Source organism: Haematobia irritans, chromosome 1, assembly GCF_050003625.1.
Source record: "Haematobia irritans isolate KBUSLIRL chromosome 1, ASM5000362v1, whole genome shotgun sequence".
NCBI lineage: Eukaryota > Metazoa > Arthropoda > Insecta > Diptera > Muscidae > Haematobia > Haematobia irritans.
In genome coordinates, this window is record NC_134397.1 from 262,868,860 (window position 1) to 262,888,096 (window position 19,237).

The following is a 19,237-nucleotide window of genomic DNA, read 5'->3' on the forward strand; positions in this document are numbered from 1 at the left end:
TCTATAGAAAATTTGGCAAAATTTTATTTCTATAGAAAATTTTGTCAAAATTGTATTTTGTATAGAAAGTTTTGTCAAAAATTTATTCCTGTAGAATAAAATTGCGCCAAAGCAATTCGAAATTGATATAAAGTGCCGGACTTCGGCCGGACTTATAGACATTCCCTTATGGCCAAAATCCAAAGTGGTCTAACGCGAATATAAACTGACTTTCACACAGTCTTTTAAATCTAAAGTTAATATTAACCCTAATTTTGCATTGGGGTAGATTTTCATATATCACTTAAATTTTGTTGGTGTTCATTTTCATGACGCTAATATTCATTGTGAAGCGTCGCTCGACGTTTGGGGCCCTGTTTCATTAGGATTTTGAGGCTCATTTTTCTGGGGTCCATTTTCATACCACCGAAATTTCAATTTAATAAAATTGTATACTATATTTGTATATAACATTTTCCTCTTTTCTAGATCATTTAACTAACTTAAAAATATCATTAAGGTGAAAGAATCTTTTTCAAATTTGAGAAATTAAATACACGCAGAGAAGAAAAATGATTGCCACAATCATATTCGAAGAGCAAAATAATATGATAGCAGCTATTTTTGCGGCGACCATGTAACATTTTAACCTGCAACCATGTTGGCTCAGTGAACATGGTTCTAAGAAAAATACAATTGTCCTCATCTAAAATGTTATTATATTGATAAAAAGACTTTTGTTTCCATTAAAAGACAATGGTCACGATCTAAAATGTTATGTTATTCGTCAAAAATGTTTTTCTTCTAGTTAAAAGAACATGGTCACAACCTAAAATGTTTTGATTTTTATGAAAAAACTTTTTTCGTCGTCGGAAAAAGGACGCCACTTGAGAAAAGAAAACACAAAATCAACTTTATTTATTTGTTTTTATTTATTTATAAACTAATTCATTGTTTATTTGTATTTATAATGTCGTGCAAGCAAACATCACATATTTTTACACACTCTAGTTTGGTTCAATTTCAACAATAAGAAATCATTCCATATTTACTTCGTGCCCATCAAATGTACAAACACAGACATCATATAACTGCAAATAAAAATAAATTATACCATATGTCAAAATGCAGAACAAAAACCAGGTACATTTGTTTCAATTACACTTTCCTTTTTTGTATTCACATAAAACCACGTGCCATTTCTGAATAAATAAATTAACACAAAACACAATAATTCCGTATTCTCCGTCCATTCCAAGAAACAATCAACACACGACTGACGCGCAAAATGAAAATCGTGTGTACCTGCTCAATGTTTTTATAAAATTCTTGTCGCTGCAAAAAAATTAAAAAATTAAATGGTCACGAAAACAATGTACATGGTCTTTATGGCCATGTAATGGTTGTAGACATGTCTATACGTAAACTATAAAAATATTTTTTTCTCTGCAAAAAATTGAATGGTCAGATACATGATTTTCCTGACCATATAATGGTCTCAAATTCTATCATTTCAATAATAGAACATGTTTGCGGCATTTGAGAACCATTTAAATGCTTATTACCAACATATATTTTTCTCCGCTCGAAAATTATTTTTACAAAGACAAAATACATGGTTTTCGCGACAATTACATACTCTAAATAAGCATTAAATGGATGCGGCAACCATGTCCAAACATTTTTTTTCTGTGCGTGTAGGCTTTAGCGTCCACATTTTTGAGCGTATACACTTATTATGTGATGTAAAACAGTTTTAATTCGACTGAAGAATTAAAAATACATTTTTTTGTTGCTACTTACTCTCTTTTTCCTGTATTCACATTAATATAGCTAGTCTTATAAACTCCCTGTAGTGTATCGGTTATTTGTGATATAAAATCCATGCTAACCATCAATCGGAGATCTTTTTCACTGGCCAAGGATTTTGCCAATGTAATTACATAGGCAGTGTAATCGGAATTGTAGCCACTTTCAAATTCAATATCGATCGAATTGAAATTCGTAGAATAGCCATCACGTGTGATGCGTACATTCGTAATCGTTACATTATTGATGTCCAAGACAATCGGTTCAAAAGATGTCAAACGTACATCACGTTGTACACGAATGGAGACGGTACCATTGCTGGTCGATGTCTGATTGTTGGGTTCAATAATGACACTGCAAGTAGATAAAGGAAAAAAAAATAAATTAGTAAAAATTTTAAAAGATGTTTAATTAAAATATTAAATCAGAAGAACTCTACGTAAATTCAGAGAAGGTCAATAGAGAAAAAATCGACCTCGAAAACACTCATCCTTGCATCTTAGAAGACATTAATCAAATAAAATTTAATATCGATCACATTGTCGAATATGACGTTTCAGGAAAAGATTGTTTTTTTTTGGCAAAACATTTTGTTTTGATTTATTTCCTGATCTGTCGACAACCAATCGCTAATTCCATGTGGTCCCAAATGCAGATATGCAAAAATTAGAAATGCCTGAGGAAACTCGCTCTTACTATTTGTGGGTGCGTATAATTAAATGAAATTGTTTTAATAACACTATTCGTTGGTAAACACAAAATTGCTTGGTTTTAATATCAGGAAAAACAAATAAATAATTCTTGCAATAGGAAAATATGTTAAATTCTTCTTTTGTATGAATTGTAAACAAAACTGCTCTGGTTGCAGACAGTTGTGAAAATATTTACATTTTAAGCCATTTTTCTGTTATTGCAAAACCGAGGGGGTGAATTGTTTTTTTTGCAATGGAATACAGAAAACAAATGCAAAAGTTGCAATGTTTTCTTTTCTACTAAAATCTTGGATTCCATTAGTGTTGATGATATTAAGAATAACCGAGAGTGTAGAGAAAATAAACATAGAAATAGATCAGATTAAATCAGGCATAGATATCTGCAAAATAACTGATTGTTTAAGAAAAGACGATATCATGGGACGACATTTATGGCATGAAATGTTTGTTAAATACAAAGGATTTACAACCTCGGTTCCCAATCGTGCTAAAAGTAATATAACAAAAATTTAAAATTTTATTTCTATAGAAAATTTTTGCAAAATTATATTTCTATAGAAAATGTTGTCTAAATTTTATTTCTATAGAAAATTGTGCCAAAATTTTATTTCTATAGAAGATTTTGTCAAAATTTTATTTCTATAGAAAATTTTTAACAAAAGTTTATTCTATAAAAATTTTTGCAAAATTTTATTTCGATAGAAAATTTTGCAAAATTTTATTTATATAGAAAATTTTGCAAAATTTTATTTCTATAGAAAATTTTTGCCAAAATTTTATTTCTATAGAAGATTATGTCAACATTTTATTTCTATAGAAATTTTTTGCAAAATTTTATTTCCATAGAAAATTTTTACAAAATTGTATTTCTATCGAAAATTTTTGCAAAATTTTATTTGTATAGAAAATTTTTGCAAATTTTATTTCTATAGATATTTTTATCAAAACTTTATTTCTATAGAAAATATTGTTAAAATTTTATTTTTATAACAGATTTTTTTTCTATAAAAATTTTTGAAAAATTTTTTTTCTATAGAATATTTGGTCAAAATTTTATTTCAATAAAACTTTTTGCAAAATTTTATTTCTATAGAAAATTTTTGCAAAATTTTATTTCTATAGAAAATTTTTGACAAAAGTGTATTTCTATAGAAAATTTTTGACAAAAGTTTATTTCTATAAAAATTTTTACAAAATTTTATTTCTATACAAATTTTTGCAAAATTTTGTTTCTATAGAAAATTTTTGCAAAATTTTATTTTTGTAGAAGATTATGTTAAAATTTTATTTCTATAGAACATTTTTGACAAAACTTTATTTCTATAGAAATTTTTTGCAAAAATTTATTTCCATAAAAAATTTTTGCAAAATTTTATTTCTATAAAAGATTTTATTAAAAATTTATTTAAATACATTTTTTTTGTAAAATTTTATTTCTATATAAAAATTTTGCAAAATTTTATTTTTATAGAAAAATTTTGCGAAATTTTATTTCTATAGAAAATTTTGTTCAAATTGTAGTTCTATAGAAAATTTTTGCAAAATTTTATTTCTATTGAAAATTTTGTTCAAATTGTAGTTCTATAGAACAATTTTTCAAACTTTTATTTCTATAGAAAAATTTTGCAAAATTTTATTTCTATCGAAAATTGACGCAAAATTGTATTTTGTATGGAAAAATTTAATTTCAATAGAAAATTGTTGCAAATTCATTTTTTTGAAGATGTTAAATTTATAACATCCCAGCAAAAAAGTAGTGAAAATGTTCGTTTTGGGTCCAAAATTTGCGCAGAAGCGATGAATTGAACATGGACGGATGTCTACCATTTCAATAGCCGATATATTGAATTAGCATCACTTCTTAAGGTGTGATTCGAATTCAGTGTTTCGTATGTGAATTAAAACATTTTTTAATATTTTACCAAATAAATAATTTTTATATTTTTTTTATGATTTTTTCATACATTCTAATGCTTGTCTGAAACGTTTGACTTCAAATATTTTAAAAAAATTTAAAAATTTTCTAGACTGGATTTAACATTTTTTCGACAACATTTTAATAATTTGTACCATTAATCTGTTTTTAACATATTTGTTTTTAACATATTTGTTTTTAACATATTTGAGACAAAAAAAGTTAAAATTACTTATTAAAAATATGAAATAATCAAGTTATAAAAAATTTAATTAAAAGAACTTCTTGTGAAGTTGAAATAAAGAACATCTTTGGGAGGACATTTTTGGAAGTGCTTTTAATGTTGTGCCTTTGGAACAACTTTCAATTTTCTTTTGCTGGGATATTGTGCTAAAATTTTTATAGAAAATTTTATTCAAATTTTATTGCTATAGGATTTTTGTTTCAAAATTTTATTTCTATAGAAAATTTGGAAAAAGTTTTGTTCTATAGAAATTTGATAAAAATTTTATTTTTATAGAAAATTTTGTTCTATGGAAATTTGATCAAAATTTTTTTTTTATATAGAAAATGTTTTATTTTTATAGAAAATGTTGTTCTTTAGAAATTTGATCAAAATTTGATTTTTTTCAATTTTTTTTTTTTTTATAGAAAATTTTGGCACAATTTTATTTCTATAGAAAATTTATGCAAAATTTTATTTCTATATACATATATATATATATCTATATATATATATATATATATATATATATATATATATATATATATATATATATATATATATATATATATATATATATATATATATATATATATATATATATATATATATATATATATATATATATATATATATATATATATATATATATATATATATATATATATATATATATATATAAATTTTTGTCAAGATTTGATTTCTATAGAAAATTTTGTCAATATTTTATTTCAATAGAAAATTTTTTCAAAATTTTATTTCCGTAGAAAATTGTTGTCAAGAATTAATTTCAATAGAAAATTTTTGTAAAAATTTTATTTCTACAAAATATTTAGTCAAAATTTTATTTCAATAGAAAATTTGTCAAAATTTTATTACTATACAAAATTTTGTCAAAATTTTATTTCTATAGAAAATTTTGTCAAAATTTTATTTCTATAAAAAATTTTGTCAACATTTTTTTGCTATGGAAAATTTTGTCAAAATGTTATTGCTATAGAAAATTTTATCAAGATTTTATTTCTATAGAAAATTTTGTAAAAATTTTATTTCTATAGAAAATGTTGTCAAAATTTTTTTGCTATAGACAAATTTGTCAATATTTTATTTCTATAGAAAATATTGTCATAATTTTATTTCTATAGAAAATATTGTCATAATTTTATTTCTATAGAAAATATTGTCATAATTTTATATCTATAGAAAATTTTTGCAAAATTTTATTTCTATGGAAATTTTTGCAAAATTTTATTTCTATAGAAAATTTTGCTAAATTTTATTTCTATTGAAGTACTTCTTAATGGGAGAGGAAAATTGTGCAAAAACACCAATTTACCAAACAGTAAAAAACCTACCATTTTTGTAAAATTCTACTAACTGTGGCAACCGTGTTTACAACTGTATTTCAAAACAGACAAATATTCAAATTTATATAAAAGGTGAATACAAGGCCCAGATGAGAAAGATACAAATATTGGTATTGTATGAAATTCCCTTAAAATGTTTGCTTTTTCATATCCTTCAATCTATATGGTGTTGAGGTGAACTTTTCTCTTTTGAACAAGTGCTAGATAATTACACTGTGATACCACTGGTGGTGAAGTTCTCTCGTATCAAAGAGAACTCTGCCCTATTATTATTACGTCTCGCTCAGTGACAAGGGAATGCATTTTCTGAATCTATCTGTTTACTGTGTTACTTTGGTAAAATTCTCTCCCATTGTTGCAATTTTTATTTTTATCTCAAGGCTTCTTCCCCCCAAATGCAAATGAGAATGATGTCTGCTCACCAAAATAAAAGTGAATCTTAATTTGAATACTATTGTAAATTTGCATCAGGGAAACAATGAAAATTTCGATTTTTTTTTAGAATTGCTCGTGCTAGGAAATACCGGAAATGTTGTACAATTCTAAAGACGGATGGAATTGCAATTAGCAAATTCCTTTTATTCTATCAAACAATCGCCAAAATGTCAATCAAGTTGTGTTAGCGGTACCGTCTCGGAGCACATAACAATTTATTGTGGTGGTATTGGCTAGAGGAGGAAAGTGAAAGCATTTGTATACGAGTTCGATTGGGTTTTTGATTGTTTGGGAGGTTAAATTTTTGTGTAGTGGATTTACAGATATCATAAAATTGAGGATCATGACAAGTGAAAGTGTTGTGAATTTAATTTATTTAATTAAAAGTCGATTTTTTGATATTTCAACTCGAAAATATGTACATAGCATTAAAAAGAACTACTAATATAGATGAATTTATGAATTGAATTGATATTTCAATTTTTTGAAATTTTAAAGAATTCTTTTTTTTAATTTGGAGGTGTTTTTGAGCTTTCGACTTGCCCATTTCCCGTATCCATTCTCCGTCTTATTCCATAAGGGTAGCGATTGACTTTCGTTCTTCATTAATTTTTTTTTCTGGGTGTATATACAATTTCATGTCTATTTTTTATTTTTCTTACAGCAAATTGTAACAGGATGATACTTTAATCTTTTGTAAATGAATCGAATCGAATCAATTACAATTCCACTAAAATTGTGTTTTTGCTATTGATACATGGCTACTTGTTTTCATATTTAATCAGTGAGACTTTTAGGTCACCAAGGTTCATGGTTATGTCCTAGTTTTCCTTTAATTTGATTTCTATTGACGGCTTTTGCATTCTTGCTTTACACTTTTGAGCATCAATTCAATTGATTTCAAAATGCAAAAATTTTGATCAAAGCATTTCATTATGGACATTTTTGGACGTACAACTGCATTTCTGCATGTGCATGATGTAAGACCATTTGAAGATGCAAATATTTTAGCAAAATAAACGAAATGCGGAAATTGTTTCTTTCCTCGATTACAAGGAAAAATTGCAAAAATATAGATTTGTCGATATTCAATAGCCAAAACGAATTAATATTGAAATTTAGAAGTAAAAGACATTGAGTATTGAGTATATTTTTCAAATCAATAAACTGTGTAATTAACGGATTATTTAGAAAACGATTTCTAATTATAAAGCTAAAAAATATACAAAATTAAATTTAAATTGCTTGTTATTGGGAAATCAAAAATTTCGTTTGAAATACCCAGCAAACAAAAAATAACGTACACTGAAAAAAAGTATCTCGTAATAAATCTTGAACTTACATTTACATAGACCAAAATTTCACCAAAATGTTTCCAATTAAAATTTTAATTGAGTTTTAAACAAGTAAGGAAAGTCTAAAGTCGGGCGGGGCCGACTATATTATACCCTGCACAATTTTGTAGATCTAAATTTTCGATACCATATCACATCCGTCAAATGTGTTGGGTGCTATATAAAGGTTTGTCCCAAATACATACATTTAAATATCACTCTATTTGGACAGAATTTGACAGACTTTTACAAAATCTATAGACTCAAAATTTAAGTCGGCTAATGCACTAGGGTGAAACACAATGATAGTAACAAAATATGGGAAAGATTTAAATATGAAGCAATTTTAAGGAAACTTCACAAACTTTTATTTATGATTTGTCGCTCGATATATATGTATTAGAAGTAGAGGAAAATTAGATTAATTTTTACAACTTTTCGGCTAAGCAGAGGCTATTTTAAAAGGGAAAAGTTCGTATTTTGACCAATTTTGTCGAAATCAGAGAAACATATATATGGGAGCTATACCTAAATCTGAACCGATTTCAACGAAATTTGGCACGCATAGCAACAATGATTATTATACTCCCTGTGCAAAATTTCAACTTAATCGCAGTATAAAATTGGCCTCTGTGGTCATATGAGTTTAAATCGGGTGAAAGCTATATATGGGAGCTATATCTAAATCTGAACCGATTTCAATCAAATTTGGCACACTTAACTACACTACTAGTTTTACTCCTAGTGCAAAATTTCAATAAAATTGGGCCAAACCTCTGGCTTCTAGGACCATATTAGTCCATATCGGGCGAAAGATATATATGGGAGTTATATCTAAATCTGAACCGATTTCAACCAAATTTGGCACACATGACTACACTACTAATTGTACTTCTAGTGCAAAATTTCAACCAAATTGGGCCAAAACTCTGGCTTCTGCGACCATATAAGTCAATATCGGGCGAAAGATATATATGGGAGCTATATCTAAATCTGAACCTATTTCAATAAAATTTAGCACACTTGACTATACTACTAATTGTACAAAATTTCCATGTGCAAAATTTCAACCAAATTGGGCCTAAACTCTGGCTTCTGGGGCCATATAAGTCTATATCGTGCAAAATTTCAAGCAAATCGGGATAAAACTCTGGCTTCTGGATCCATATAAGTGCATATCGGGCGAAAGATATATGGTAGCTCTATCTAAACCTGAACCGATTTCTTCCAAAATCAATAGGGTTCTATTCTGACCCAAAACAGGAACATGTGCCACATTTGAAGTCGATTGGATTTAAACTGCGACCTAGACTTTGATCACAAAAATGTGTTCACAGACAGACGGGCGGACGGACGGACAGACGGACATGGTTATATCGACTCAGGGATCCACCCCGAGCATTGCCAAAGACACCATGTGTCTATCTCGTCTCCTTCTGGGTGTTACAAACATATGCACTAACTTATAATACCCTGTTCCACAGTGTGGCGCAGGGTATAAAAATATTAAATTCAAAATTTAATTGATTCAACAAATTTTTTAATTGAAACAAAAATCAATCACAATAATTAATAGTATCAATTAATTTTTTAATTGGATCAATTAATTTTTTAATTGACCTTCAATTAATTTTTTAATTGATACTATCATTTCTGTAATTGAAGACATTTCAATTAAAAAATTAATTGGATCAATTAATTTCGTGATTGAACCAAATATAATTTTTTTTGTGTGTAATTAATATTATGAAAATCTCGTAATAATTATTATTTTTATCACATTTGCAGTTCAGGCGACTCTTTATAATTAGTTAAAAAGTGGTGTACTCTGATATATTTAGTTTGAAATTACAAAGATTTGGTCAGTTTTCCGTGCCACTAACGAAATTTTTACTTACACGTATTACAAAATTTTTTCGTACCAGTCAGTTTTATAAAAATTGTAAAACTAAATGATATTTTGTCTAAAATGGTAGGAAACATGACCATGATTTGGCCCTTTAGACAATTTTACCCTTTTTACTATGGTGCACGAAATTTTAAAGAAATTCGCTTAACTAAATTGAAGTTCAAAATTTGTCATAAATTACGAGCTACTTTTTTTTCTGTGTAGCAAAAAAGAAGGCAATGAAAATGTTCTAGTTTGATACGGAAGTGGAGAAAAATCGGCCCAAAATCTAAACAAAAAAAATTGTTCATAGGACGGAAGTCTTCTTTTTAAGCATCCATCCTGCAGCGATTTCGCATTAGTTTTCTAAATGTGATTCTATTTCCAAAAAAAATAAAGAAAAAATTTAAAAATATTTTTTTCTTAAATGTTTCGACTTTTATTTAACTTAGACTTTAATAAACAATATTTGCTACTATTAATCAAACTAGCAAATATTTTATCGGACATTCCACGTCTGTCGAAAAATGCATCGGTACACTTTTTAAATATTTATTTTTGTTTATTATTTATTTATTATTATTTATTTTATTATATTACTCTTAATTTCCATTATTTTATTAGTCATAATTTCTATTATTTTATTTGTCCTTATTGTATTTTATACAGAACAAAGTTCAAAAAAATTTTAATTTATTATGTAAATTGTATTAACCAACATATTTTTATTTATCACCTCAAAAGAACTTTTTTTGAAGTGACAATTAAGTCCAAGTCTAGAAGAGCATTTTTGGGTGTAAATTAAAATTAATGGCTGGGTATATTTACAGAGTTTAGCCATTAAGAGTAGAGATTAATTTTTAAGTATTGACGCATAGTTTTCCCTTTATTTACCCCTGCAGTATATTAACTTCCATTAAATTAGCTGTGAAACAATTATCTATAATAGTTGATATTTTCAAACGCCCTACACTAAGATCCAAATACCCATTGATTAATTATTTCCACTTACTAACGTCATCGAAAACCCATTACCCAATGACCTTCAGTAGGAAAACCAAAGGTGTTAATTGTCAAACGAAGTGTTTCGTTTAACATTTCTTTAACAAATACAAATACCACTGAGTAAAGCCTTTAATGTTGTTGACAGACCCCAACTACTCTCTCTATGCCTAGGTCCAAATGATGTTCACAAATACTCTATAGACAAGTCAGTCTTTTTTGTTATAAACAAATAAGGAAAGGAAACGAAAATAATAGTTAATTTGAGATAGGCGAAATTTTTTAATTAACTAAAGTAAACATTAATGAAAATAGTAAAATAAATATTTATTTAACAATTAAAATTTGGAAAGAAAATGTGTTTTAATAATATCGAAGCATTAGCTTGTGGAGATCATTCAGTTGTAGAGAGAAGAAATTTTAGAGTTAAGAGAACAAAGAGCAGAACTTTCATTGATGAGAGATAGTGGTGTTGCCCCACTTTATATGAATAATCCACAAGTAAAATGGTTGTTAGGGCTTGTTCGAAACCGAGACTTTTTACTACCATTGCACTATCGCAAAACAGCGGCAAAAAGTCAAATTTTCAAAATGAAAAATTATTGGATGTTCCAATTGAAATTACTATAGAACATCTTGGAGAGTACAAATCTAAAGTTAATTTAAGAAAAAGGCTGCCAATGTTTACCAAAATTTATGCAAGTTGCGTGTAATCAAGGAGAGCAAAAATTGAAAAATTTCGTGCTTAATTTTTTTTTTTCGCAATAAAAGTGAATAAAGAAAACTTTTAAATGTAGATTCTAAGAGGGGGTGTAGTAGTTCAAAATGTTGTAAACACTTTAAAAAATATTTTTATTTTTGAACTTGAATTTGTGGATTCAAAAGTGCTGTTTATATGTGAAAATTTTAGTACATACGTATATTTGCGAGGAATAGAACTAGAAATGTTAACGATGGTTAATGAATATTTTTGCTTATAATTGTTCGTGAGAAAGTATACTTTTACGTACTGTAAAGTTTGTCTGTCCAAATTTGCCCATACTAAAATAAATGTAAGGGTTTTATAGTCAAATTTGGGAAAATCGAGCGATACATATAAATAGGAGCTATATCTAAATCTGAACCGAATTTGATGAAATTTTGCACACTTTAAGGGTACTATAAAAAACTACTTTATGTTAAATTTGAAGACAATCGGGTAGTAAATAAGCGCAGTATGGTCTCATTTGTCGAAATCGGACGATACATGTATATGGGGGCTATATCTGACTTAGATCCAATTTTTTCCAAATTCAACAGTGTTTGTCCTTTGAACAAGATAACACGTTGTACTAAATTTTATCAAAATTGCTTAGTAATTGCGACCGGAATCTTGCGAACAACAAACACAGACGGACGTAATTAGAGTTAAATACCGAAGAAAGTGATTTTGATGGTTAATATTTGTTTAATCTTAATAAAATTAATTTAATTGGCCTGAAATTGGAAACCTAGAAGTATTCTAGAACCATAAAACGGCGTGCCGAAAATGGTGAGTATCGGTCCATGCTTTGATATAGCCCCCATATAGACCGATCTCCCGATTTTACTTCTTGGGCTTCTAGAATCCCTAGTTTTTATCCAATTTGCCTGAAATTGGAAATGTGGAGGTATTCTAGGAAAATAAAGAGATGTGCCGAAAATGGTGATTATCGGTCCATGTTTTGATATAGGCCCCATATAGACCAATCTCCCGATTTTACTTCTTGGGCTTCTAGAATCCCTAGTTTTTATCCAATTTGCCTGAACTTGGAAATCTAGAGGTATTCTAAGAAAATAAAGTGATGTGCCGAAAATGGTGGTTATCGGTCTATGTTTTGATATAGCCCCCATATAGACCGATCTCCAGATTTTACTTCTCGGGCTTCTAGTATCCGTAGTTTTTATCCAATATGCTTGAAAATGGAAATCTAGAGGTATTCTAGGACCATAAAGAGGTGTGCCGAATATATTGAGTATCGGTACAGTTTTTGATATAGCCCACCTTATAAACCGGCCTTCCGATTTGGGGTCTAGATTCTAGAACTACAATTAAATGTGCTGAATACTGTGTGCATCTTTCCATGTTTTGGTATAGCCCCCATTACACCGAACTCCAGATTTAACTCCTAGGGTTTTTAGAAATTTTAGTTTTTACCCGATTTGCCACAAATTGAAAATATACTGGCATTTTAGACCCATAACAAAGTGTATATGATCTACTTCGTAACATATCTGTCATCAAACCCCCCTGAAATTTTCAAAGGAAACTATTATATTTGATTCATGGTGGTGGGTATTTAAGATTCGGCTCGGCCGAACGTACTACTGTATATACTTGTTTTAATAATAACAAGTATAAACGGCCGTAAGTTCGGCCAGGCCGAATCTTATGTAGCCTCCACCATGGATTGAGTAGAAACTTCTACGAAAGACTGTTATCCACAATCGAATTACATAGGTTGTGGTATCTTAAATCGTTTTCTAAATTGTGAGTTAAGCCATACGTGGTATATATTAGACAAAGAAGGAATGTGTAGGTCAGTCTACAAAAAATTACGAATCTATATGGACTTTTGCACGGTACGTAGGGAGCCAGTTTTAAAATTGGGGGTCGCTTATATGGGGGCTATATACAATTATGAACTTGATATGTACCAATTTTTGTGTGATTGGGGCTCGATTTATCTGAGGGCTATATATAACTATAGACCGATATGGACCTAGTTAAACATGGTTGATAACGACCATTGGATGAAATTTACTCCTCCAAGAGGCTCCAAAACCAAATCTGGGGATCGGTTTATATGGGGGCTATATATGATTATGGACTGATATGGACCACTTTTGGCATGGTTGTTAAATATCATATACTACCACCACGTACCAAATTTCAACCAGATCGGATGAATTTTGCTTCTCCAAAAGGCACCGGAGGTCAAATCTAGGGATCGGTTTATATGGGGGCTATATATAATTATGGACTGATATGAGCCAATTCCTGCATGGTTGTTGGATACCATATACTAATATCACGTACCAAATTTCAATCGAATCGGATGAATTTTGCTTTTCCAAGGGACTCCGGAGGTCAAATCTGGGGATCGGTTTATATGGGGACTATATATAATTATGGACCGATTTCGACCAATTTTTGCATGGCCATTGGAGACCATATACTAACAGCAAGTACCAAATTTCAGCCGGATCGGATGAAATTTGCTTCTCTTAGAGGCTCCGCAAGCCAAATCGGGGGATCGGTTTATATGGGGGCTATATATAACTATGGACCGATGTGAACCAATTTTTGCATAGTTGTTAGATACCATATACTAACACCATATGCCAAATTTCAGCCGGATCGGATGAAATTTGCTTCTCTTAGAGGCTCCGCAAGCCAAATCGGGGGATCGATTTATATGGGGGCTATGTATAATTATGGACCGATGTGATCCAATTTTTGCATAGTTGTTAGAGACCATATACTAACACCATGTACCAAATTTCAGCCGGATCGAATGAAATTTGCTTCTCTTAGAGGCTCCGAAAGCCAAATCGGGGGATCGGTTTATATGGAGGCTATATATAATTATAGACCGATATGAACCAATTTTTGCATAGTTGTTAGAAACCATATACTAACACCATGTACCAAATTTCAGCCGGATCGGATGGAATTTGCTTTTCTTAGAGGCTCCGCAAGCCAAATCGGGGGATCGGTTTATATGGGGGCTATATTTAATTATGGACCGATGTGGACCAATTTTTGCATAGTTGTTAGAAACCATATACTAACACCATGTACCAAATTTCAGCCAGATCGGATGAAATTTGCTTTTCTTAGAGGCTCCGCAAGCCAAATCGGGGGATCGGTTTATATGGGGGCTATATATAATTATAGACCGATGCGGACCAATTTTTGCATGGCTGTCAGAGACCATATACTAACACCAAGTACCAAATTTCAGCCGGATCGGATGAAATTTGCTTTTCTTAGAGGCTCCGCAAGCCAAATCGGGGGATCGGTTTATATGGGGGCTATATATAATTATGGACCGATGTCAACCAATTTTTGGATAGTTGTTAGAGACCATATACTTACACCATGTACCAAATTTCAGCCGGATCGGACGAAACTTTCTTCTCTTAGAGGCTCCGCAAGCCAAATCTGGGGATCGGTTTATATGGGGGCTATATTTAATTATGGACCGATGTGGACCAATTTTGGCATAGTTGTTAGAAACCATATACTAACACCATGTTCCAAATTTCAGCTGGATCGAATGAAATTTGCTTCTCTTAGAGGCTCCGAAAGCCAAATTTGGGGGTCCTTATATATGGGGGCTATACGTAAAAGTGGACCGATATGGCCCATTTGCAATACCATCCGACCTACATCAATAACAACAACCATCCGACCTACATCAATAACAACTACTTGTGCCAAGTTTCAAGTCGATAGCTTGTTTCGTTCGGAAGTTAGCGTGATTTCAACAGACGGACGGACGGACGGACATGCTCAGATCGACTCAGAATTTTACCACGACCCAGAATATATTTATATACTTTATGGGGTCTTAGAGCAATATTTCGATGTGTTACAAAGGGAATGACAAAGTTAATATATCCCCCATCCTATGGTGGAGGGTATGAAAATGCATCCGGTTTTTCCAAATGGAAATCAGCAAATGTAACAAAATCCAAAAATTGAATTGAATGAATTAAATCCTGATTTTTTCGTTAGCGTGATTTTGCAGAAAATTTCGTGTCACGCACACACCTCTACTCCATACTGTAGGTCAGCAACTTTGCGATTTGCTTTTCTAAATATTACAAAAATTACATTCTTTGTATACCAAAATAACACCTCTTATACTTTAATCCAGAGCTTTTTAACTTCCCATAAATCCTCCATCCGACTTCAGTTCACTTTTCAAATTATCTACAATGTAGACAATTGTGAACACTGTAACGTACGTTAATTTCTATATTCCTTATTTTTGCCAATTTTTCCAATAGCTACAATAAGAATCCTATATATGAAATATTTAATTACCATCATAATAGAATGGTAGATTGTAATCACAAATTTGGCGCCACTTGGCTTATTTGATCATCTATTAGCAATTTATTGGTCAATGCAAATAATAAATATTCCTCGCCGAACAAAGTATATCTAAATTTAATATATATATCTTGGATTATTTATATCGGTAGTTATTTACTCAGAGAATACAAAATGAAGTCATCTAACAAAGTAGGAATTAGAATTTTAATAAGTAGGTGATAAATTAAGATGTTAATTGTCAACACTTACGCTAAGATACCGAATGAGATATTGACAACTGTCAAATGAAATCATCAGGTGTCTGCATTAATGACCCTGTAATTAGTTGGGGTAGGGGGGAGCACTATTCACTATACCGATATTCAATCGGAATCTATATTTGATTGAATTGAATTTCTAATATTTTAGGCATTTCACGTAAAGGTCTTAATTACATAGAGACCATCACCGACAATGACATCACTCACCTCTCTGTAATGAATTAAACATTTGTTTTCCCTTTTTCATGTAATTAAAAATAAATCTTTAAATTATGAATAATAATTTTGAATTGAATTGCCTACAGGGTTCCCGTGGCGTAAGGTGTTGCAATAATAATTCCAAATTACCACTTTGCATGCATTGAGATCACCAAACAAATATCAATGATCAGAATTACAATGCGCATTGCATGAAATAATCAGACAGATAGACGGACGGATGGATGGATGGATGATAGGCGATCTAATGAATTTTACAAAAACTCAAACACGTTCTGTTTCATGGGGAATTATTGATAAAAATAAAGTAATACGATAAAAATAAACAAACCCAAAAGAAAAAAAAAAAACTAAGCTGTCGAGCATAACGTGACATTATGACACAGGCCTGCAGAATCGATCCGTCACCAAGATCGTCGTCATCATTAAAGTGCCTAGGCACCATGCCTTCTCTATGATGTTGACGATCATGCTGCACGAGGCTTGAATTATATTTGAACTCCTAGGAGGTGGAGGAGGAGGAAGAGGCGGAAACTGGTTAATTGCTGTCTCTACAATGCTCTTGCACTCATCGAATTTATGTGATTAGTGGTCGATGTTGAATTGAATTAATTGACAATGATCACGTCATTTTTACTGGATCGTTGGATGGAATGGTGCATCCATGACGGTAGCATTTACAGTTGGAAAACTTGCAAAAAATAATATTATTGCAGTTTAAAAAGAGTTTCAGAAGGTTTTTTTTTATAGAATCATTGTAATGAATTCAATAAATTGCTACTCAAAACATATGGTCCGAATGCGAGAGCAGTCGACTAGGGAATCGGAAGTTTACAGCTAAAAATCAAAGTATAGTGAAACATTTCAGAAGTGAACACCCAAGGTTGCCTAAATTTTGTCCACATTTGAGAGGTGTTCACTTGTGAGAGGTTACTTTCAATATGATAATATATCAAATGTCCCTCGAAAATTATTGAGAGGTTTCCGGTTTTCAGAGTGTCCAAGTTTAAGAAGTTTCCAATTTTGAACTGGCAAACTCCATAAGAAAGATCGTGGTTTTAATTCGGCTGAGCAGCAATGGTATTAAGCTACTGGAGTACGCGAATGACTCCTAATATTGAAATCGGGAAAATTCTAGGATACAATCTCAAATGTGTTGGGTGAGGCTTTACAGAATCTTTCAGACAGGATCAGTGGATGTGGATTGGGTGTGAACCCTGGAAAAAAGAGCTCCTGAATTTCAAGGGATAAATTTGAGTCTCTCGAATCAGAAAAATACTTGGGAGTTATCTTGAACTCTAAACTGAATAGGATGAAAAATACCACAGACCGCTTATCATCATATGGACCGAATGCTAGAGCTGCCGTCTAATCCGAAGTTTATAGCTAATCTGAAGTTTATAGCTAAAAAGTATGCGCTTTTGAACCTGAAAATTCCATAGAGAAGGATTTTGTCGCAAGACAGTGTAACAGGTTGGCTGATAAGTCCCCGGTCTGAAATATAGATGGCGTCGCTAGTATTAAATGCATATTATTTTTATATAATACCAATCTTCAAATGATTCGTGTCAAAATTTGACGCCTGTACGTCAATTAGTTTGTGAGATAGAGCGTCTTTTGTGAAGCAAAAGTATTGTGAAAAAAATGAAAAAAAAGGAATTTCGTGTTTTGATAAAATACTGTTTTCTGAAGGGAAAAAATACGGAGGAAACAAAAACTTGGCTTGATAATGAGTTTCCGGACTCTGCCCCAGGGAAGTCAACAATAATTGATTGGTATGCAAATTCAAGCGTGGTGAAATGAGCACGGAGGACGGTGAACGCAGTGGACGCCCGAAAGTGGTGGTTACCGATGAAAACATCAAAAAAAATCCACAAAATGATTTTGAATGACCGTAAAATGAAGTTGATCGAGATAGCAGAGGCCTTAAAGATATCAAAGGAACGTGTTGGCCATATCATTCATGAATATTTGGATATGCGGAAGCTCTGGGCAAAATCGGTGCCGCGCTAGCTCACATTTGATCAAAAGCAACAACGTGTTGATGATTCTGAGCGGTGTTTGCAGCTGTTAACTCGTAATACTCCCGAGTTTTTCCGTCAATATGTGACAATGGATGAAACATGGATCCACCACTACACTCCTGAGTCCAATCGACAGTCGGCTGAGTGGACAGCGACCGGTGAACCGTCTCCGAAGCGTGGAAAGACTCAAAAGTCCGCTGGCAAAGTAATGGCCTCTGTTTTTTTGGGATGCGGATGGAATAATTTTTATCGATTATCTTGAGAAGGGAAAAACCATCAACAGTGACTATTATATGGCGTTATTGGAGCGTTTGAAGGTCGAAATCGCGGCAAAACGAAAAAAGTGTTGTTCCACCAAGACAAGGCACCGTGCCACAAGTCATTGAGAATGATGGCAAAAATTCATGAATTGGGCTTGGAATTGCTTCCCCTCCCACCGTATTCTCCAGATCTGGCTCCCAGCGACTTTTTCTTATTCTCAGACCTCAAAAGGATGCTCGCAGGGAAAAAATTTGGCTGCAATGAAGAGGTGATCGCCGAAACTGAGGCCTATTTTGAGGCAAAAGCGAATGAGTACTACCAAAATGGTATCAAAAAATTGGAAGGTCGTTATAAACGTTGTATCGCTCTTGAAGGGAACTATGTTGAATAATAAAAACGAATTTTGACAATAAAATGTGTTTTTCTTTGTTAGACCGGGGACTTATCAGCCAACCTGTTAATATCACCCTTTCGGTGTTATGAGATTAAGGTAGTGGCGTGCGTGTATAACATCATAATATTAGTATCGGGAAAATTTCTGGATACATCTCACATGTTTGAGTGAGGTTTTACAGTATCATTCAGACTCGACCAGAGGATATGGATTGGGTGCGAACCTTGGAAAAACAGAGCTGTTACACTTCACCAGAAAAGCAAGGTCATTGGATACAAAGCTCCTAAATTTCAAGGGAGGAAGTTGAGACCCTCGAGTTCTTGGATAC

At 31.3% G+C, this 19,237-nt stretch overlaps 1 protein-coding gene across 3 annotated transcripts in view; it reads right to left on the reverse strand.

The window, feature by feature from the left end:
* LOC142221991 (aminopeptidase N) overlaps positions 1-19,237 on the reverse strand; it is a 369,903-nt gene that overhangs the window by 20,186 nt on the left and 330,480 nt on the right. For all 3 annotated transcript variants that reach the window (XM_075291909.1, XM_075291901.1, XM_075291918.1), the window contains one exon: positions 1,783-2,142. In XM_075291909.1, the coding sequence (XP_075148024.1) occupies positions 1,783-2,142 (360 nt within the window). The remainder of the gene's footprint in view (positions 1-1,782; positions 2,143-19,237) is intronic.